Genomic DNA, 5137 nt, shown 5'->3' on the forward strand with positions numbered 1-5137 from the left:
GGGTCGGTGATCTAGTTTTAATAAAGTTGAAAATATGTTTGGCATATTCATAATGTGGTGATTAATTTGAGAATATTCTACCACGGAGAGTAATTTAGCAGTTTATTCGTGTTTTAGAAATTTAAAACTTAAAAATTGAAGAACCTTCTTTTTTTTAAATAAAGAAATTAAACTCATGAATCAATTAAAACAGAAGACTGAAAAATGCATTTAAGACATGAGAAAATATTATTTGGAATTTTAGGCAAAAAATAATTCAGAATTTATCTATAGATTCTTCATAAAATAGGATTGATGGCATTACTCGTATTTAAAAAATTAAAAGATTTGGTATAAGAAGTTAGAAATGTTGAAGTAATTTACTCAAATTATTCCACCGTTTTATTTTTTAGTTGATTAATAATCTTGTTATAACTTTAGAGAACACAGTGATGAATGGGAAGATAAAAGCTCCTACCTACATCTTCATTTCTGTTTCACAAGTTACAGTCTCACATTTCTTTCAGTACATCCTTGTAACTAAAGCCTAAAAAGACTATTAACATAATCCTATTTACATGCATAACATTCTTCAACTTATTGCATAGGAGGCTTCCGTGCCTTTAACCCGGGAAAGGCACCATACTTTTCGATCAACCTCCACCATTCGACCCCCATCAAATGCTCCAGGCTTGAAGCCTAATCCTGTTTTTAGACCTGGACCCCGATCCTCTGTGCTACCTGCGTCACCAAAATATAAGATTCAAATCATTTATCTATGCATATACTCAAATTAAAATTATAATCTTCAGAAATTTCATTAAGTATCTAAAAGAGATGATGGTATCACACCTCCTTAAAAGAGTGAACATCACTTCCCCAAAGCCAGGCATCACAGCCTGCATCTCTAGCACCCCATACGTCATTACGGCGGTCATCCCCAACATGAACAGCATCCTCAGGTTTTACATCCAATAGTTCACACGCTTTAAGGAATATAGTTGGATTTGGTTTCTCTGCTGCAACCTGTATGAAAAAGGCATATCATTGAACGTGATGAGTTCATAAATCAAATATGGAATAGAAAAGGGTGATTATCTGCTTATAAAGCCTTCGATTAACAGCCATGTGTCACAAAACCATTATTCAAACGCATGGATGCTCAAATGTATTTGGGGTATAATAAAGAAAAATTAAATTTGAAGTAACTGTCAAGAGGATCTAACAAGTCATCTAACAGGACAACAAGAACATTATTCCACAAAATCTACTGAATAATTTATGCTAAAACATTCATAATATATCACCAATATTTCTTTTGGCCATCAAATTTTCCAATTCAATTTTCACCTAATTTATTTAAACTTTCCTCATTTTCAAGCAAAGTTTGATACATCTGCAACAGTAAGGGTAAATCCCTTGTTTCAAATGTACGCATGGTTAGTTCAATTGGGGGAAAGTTCTACAACATAATTCTGCAGCCCAGAATCATGCTAAGCTGCTTCTTCCAGTACATTGGGTGAGCCCCCCACGAAAATAGACATACTGTAATATTAGCTTTACAATTGATATATTTGTGATTCTACAAGAGAGAGTTTAGTAATGATATACAATATTAAGAAAGGTTTATGCGCTTTCAATATCATGATAACTTACTTCTATTTAATTTTCTAATTCCTAACATGTTTCTCAAGATGTGACTCGAGACAACGAATGATTCAAGAAAAAGAAAAAAAGCAATTTATTTACCTCAGCTGATACTGCTACAGCATCAAACCAATCATCACAGTTTAATGCCCGCAGGAGAGGTCTTAACCGAGTGTCAAAATTTGACACAACAGCCAATTTTACACCAGATTTTCTAAGAGCTTTGAACACTTCTCCTGCATTAGGGTCACATAGGTGCCAGGCCTGTGGATGATAAAAACTAAAAATATCAAATCCTACACTCAAATTTAAAAAAGAAAAGAAAAAGAAAGGTGTCATACAGCTAAAAAAGAGTAACGATAGAAGGTCTTACCTTGTCTGTCACATAGTAGTTATAAAGTTCTTCAAAGTATTGAGAATCATCACAGCCGGTAGAGTTACTAACTATGTATTGCCAGAACGGTCTACCATCCTTAACATATCTGCAAAGTAGAAGACAGCAAAGAGTCTTAAGTCTTGACTAAACAAATGAAGATAGACACACAAAACAGGAGGAGAAATATTTCATTCTAAATTTCACTCGAACAAAACAGGGTGTGTTCACTTAAATGCCATGGCCAATAACATACAATTCATGTATTCTTCAGAGAGAAATTACAAAGAATATCATATGGAAAGGGTAACTTCAGAGTTTAAAGGCACATAAGCATGACTATATCGAGCACTAGAGCTGCATGCAAAGTTGTGAATCAAAGGAGCTCCGTCGTGTCCCCTATCCCCCACCACCCAAATGAATAATAATACTTTGTTACCAGAAATAAGCAACACATCTTAACTGTGAAAAACACAACAGCTCTATCTTCTCAAAATAGTTATTCTTATCAATTCATGCAAAGAAAGAACTTTAAAAAAATTATTAATACATGCCATTTGACAACTCCTAATTTAAAGAAACTAACCACTTTACCAATGTAGTCAAGATCAAGTGCTAGATAGTAAGATCATCTTACATGCCAAGGACCTTACGTGTTAGTTATCTGAGTTTTACGATCTTTCACAAGCCGATCGATTCTACTTAAGATCTCATGCTCGACTACACCGCACTTTACCAAATAACAAACCCATTAAAAAATCTAATTAACTTTCAAACTGCTGAAATAACATCTTGAAGGTACTTTCAGCAAGTGATTATGCCACACTCTTTTTTCTTAGTACAACCACAAAAATATCCAAATCAAGAAATTTCCAATCACACAAAAGTCACATCTAACATAACAATAAATTGATGCTTCAAGCTATTTCATAATCAATTGATTTCACATTAAAACCCAAATCTTCATACAAGTACATTAATTTATTAATATAATAAATAAAATAGCAAAAGTTGGAAAGGGATCGAACCTGAGACGAGATTTACCCCAAGGCTGACTATAAGCTCTTCTGTATCTATGCAAAATCTCTTCCTCTGAATACTTCACTCCATATTTCTCCCCAATCTTTCTATATATCTACAACACAATAAATAAATAAAAAATTTAAAAAAAACTGTCAATAATTAAAATTAAAAAGAAAAAGAATAAAAGAATTGAATAGTGTGAAATTGGAAGAGAAAGAACCTGAGCCATAGGCTGAGAAGGAAGAACAAGAGTCCCAACAGCATCAACAAGAAGAGCCTTATGCGTAATCTCACCGTACAGAGATCTTCTATAATCAGCATAATCCTTCAAATACGCACCGCTCTCGAAACCTTCATCAGCCACCACCGCCGCGGAGGAAGAGTACAAGGCCGACCGCCATGATTTAACGAGTGGTGCCACTGACCTCGATTTGGAAGATAGAAGAACTCTCAAACCACTCATAACGGCCATTTTGATTACTCTTTCTTTTCTTTACATTGAAAATTCAAGAGCTATTTATCACTGACTTAATTGCTCACATGAATCACACAACACACGCATCGCACGAAAATGAAATGAAACGGAAAAAGACTCTTTGTTATTTCTACGTGACTGATTTCTTTATTTCTTTATTTTTTTCTTTTCCAACATGGTATTAATTTGTGGGTCAGGTTTAATGTATGGATTGAATAGTAAGGTTTTTTTATGGATTAAAAATAATGAAGATTCGTATGTATCTAATCTAATGTATATGATAAATTCATAAAATGTGTTAAAAATGAATGGTCAATGAATGATATTATGTGTAACATGCGTAAGGAATCAAATCCCATGGATATGGTAGTTCTATAAATAAATAAAAAAATTCAGATTTAGAGAAAACTTAAAATGATTTTAAAAAAATAAATAAATAGGAATAATTTATTCTATATTTTTTTATATTTTATTTACTTTTTTAACAAGTAGACATTTTTTCTAACTATTTTTATACTTTATTTTATTTTATTTATATTTTAAAATAATTTATAAATGGACATTTTTATAAATTAAATTAATGTTATTAATAATTTCAAAAAATTTCAAATTCAATGAATTTTTAACTATTGTTCAATGAATTGATTGAATTATTTTTTTTTGGATGCCACTCAATTCAAGCATAGGGAAGGAAGAAAGAAAAAATGTTTATATTTGAAGTTTTGAACTTATTATATATCCCTTGATGCATATGATGTATTTTTCCTATATAGTATGTTATTTCATATCTAATTTAGAATTTTTGTTTTAGTAATGATCATGTTTTAAAACTAAAATATACCAATAATTAAGCTTTAAAAAAAAATTACGCAAATAATCAGGTTTTAGAAATGGTTTAAATGGACATGTTAGATGAGATAGCGCATGCACCTAAAATTTAAGTGATGGTGCTAGATGAGATGTCGTCTAAGTTCATGTGAGATCTGAAAAGCCAACTCAAATGGCGTCTAGGTGCATTCTTTAATTTTTTTTATTTATTAAATAACAGAGAGTTGTTTTCCGTTTCATTTCATTTTCGCAACACCAACACATCCAACACATATGGCTACCAAAATCCACAAGATTTATTTCCTTTAACCCCCTTATTCATACGACCAGTGCTATCGATCACCCATCCAACCCATAACCCCACCAACATGACCAAACTTTGAGAATATGGGTAACCGACTTTTTCACAACGGCTCTTCAGAATTTGGTGACTTGACGGATTTCATGGACCCTAATCGCATTGACCTCGCAGGGTCCTCGACCCAACCACAACAAGAACTTCGTAGATTATATGTAATTTTTATTTCCACAATGTAATCATTTTATTAAAATAAAAGTATTAATTTTTTTTAGTTTTATTTATAAATTGTTTATTATTATTTAAAAAATAAAAAAAATAAAGAATGCACCTAGACGCCATTTGATTTGTAGGTCAGGTTTAATGTATTCAATAGTAATTTTTTCCACAAGTAATTTGTAGGCCAGGTTTAATGTATTCAACATGGTATTAATTTTTAATCTGGCCTACAAATTAGATTACATACGGAATTTCATTATTTTTAATCCAGATTTAATGCACCTAGACGCCATTT

General features: G+C 31.9%; 1 protein-coding gene across 1 annotated transcript; it reads right to left on the reverse strand.

Annotated features, from left to right (window-relative positions):
- Window positions 1-432: 432 nt before the first annotated feature.
- LOC131622937 (uncharacterized) lies at window positions 433-3628 on the reverse strand. The gene is made up of 6 exons (XM_058893952.1): window positions 3243-3628; window positions 3028-3134; window positions 2000-2108; window positions 1729-1890; window positions 832-1005; window positions 433-720 (listed from the first exon to the last, which is right to left on the reverse strand). Exons 1-6 carry the CDS (start codon window positions 3492-3494, stop codon window positions 691-693), a joined length of 834 nt encoding a protein of 277 aa, XP_058749935.1. The 5' UTR covers window positions 3495-3628; the 3' UTR covers window positions 433-690.
- Between the last annotated feature and the right edge of the window lie 1509 nt (window positions 3629-5137).

This window comes from Vicia villosa, unplaced genomic scaffold, assembly GCF_029867415.1.
Source record: "Vicia villosa cultivar HV-30 ecotype Madison, WI unplaced genomic scaffold, Vvil1.0 ctg.000045F_1_1_1, whole genome shotgun sequence".
Taxonomy (NCBI): domain Eukaryota; kingdom Viridiplantae; phylum Streptophyta; class Magnoliopsida; order Fabales; family Fabaceae; genus Vicia; species Vicia villosa.

Bases quoted from the DNA above. Each gene is read 5' to 3' on its own strand.
- LOC131622937 (XM_058893952.1), bottom strand. From the start codon at position 3,494: ATGGCCGTTATGAGTGGTTTGAGAGTTCTTCTATCTTCCAAATCGAGG. The intron at 1,006-1,728 runs GTAAATAAATTG...TTTTTCATACAG, and splicing joins CTGTAGCAGTATCAGCTGAG to GTTGCAGCAGAGAAACCAAA. The intron at 721-831 runs GTGTGATACCAT...TTGGTGACGCAG, and splicing joins ATGTTCACTCTTTTAAGGAG to GTAGCACAGAGGATCGGGGT.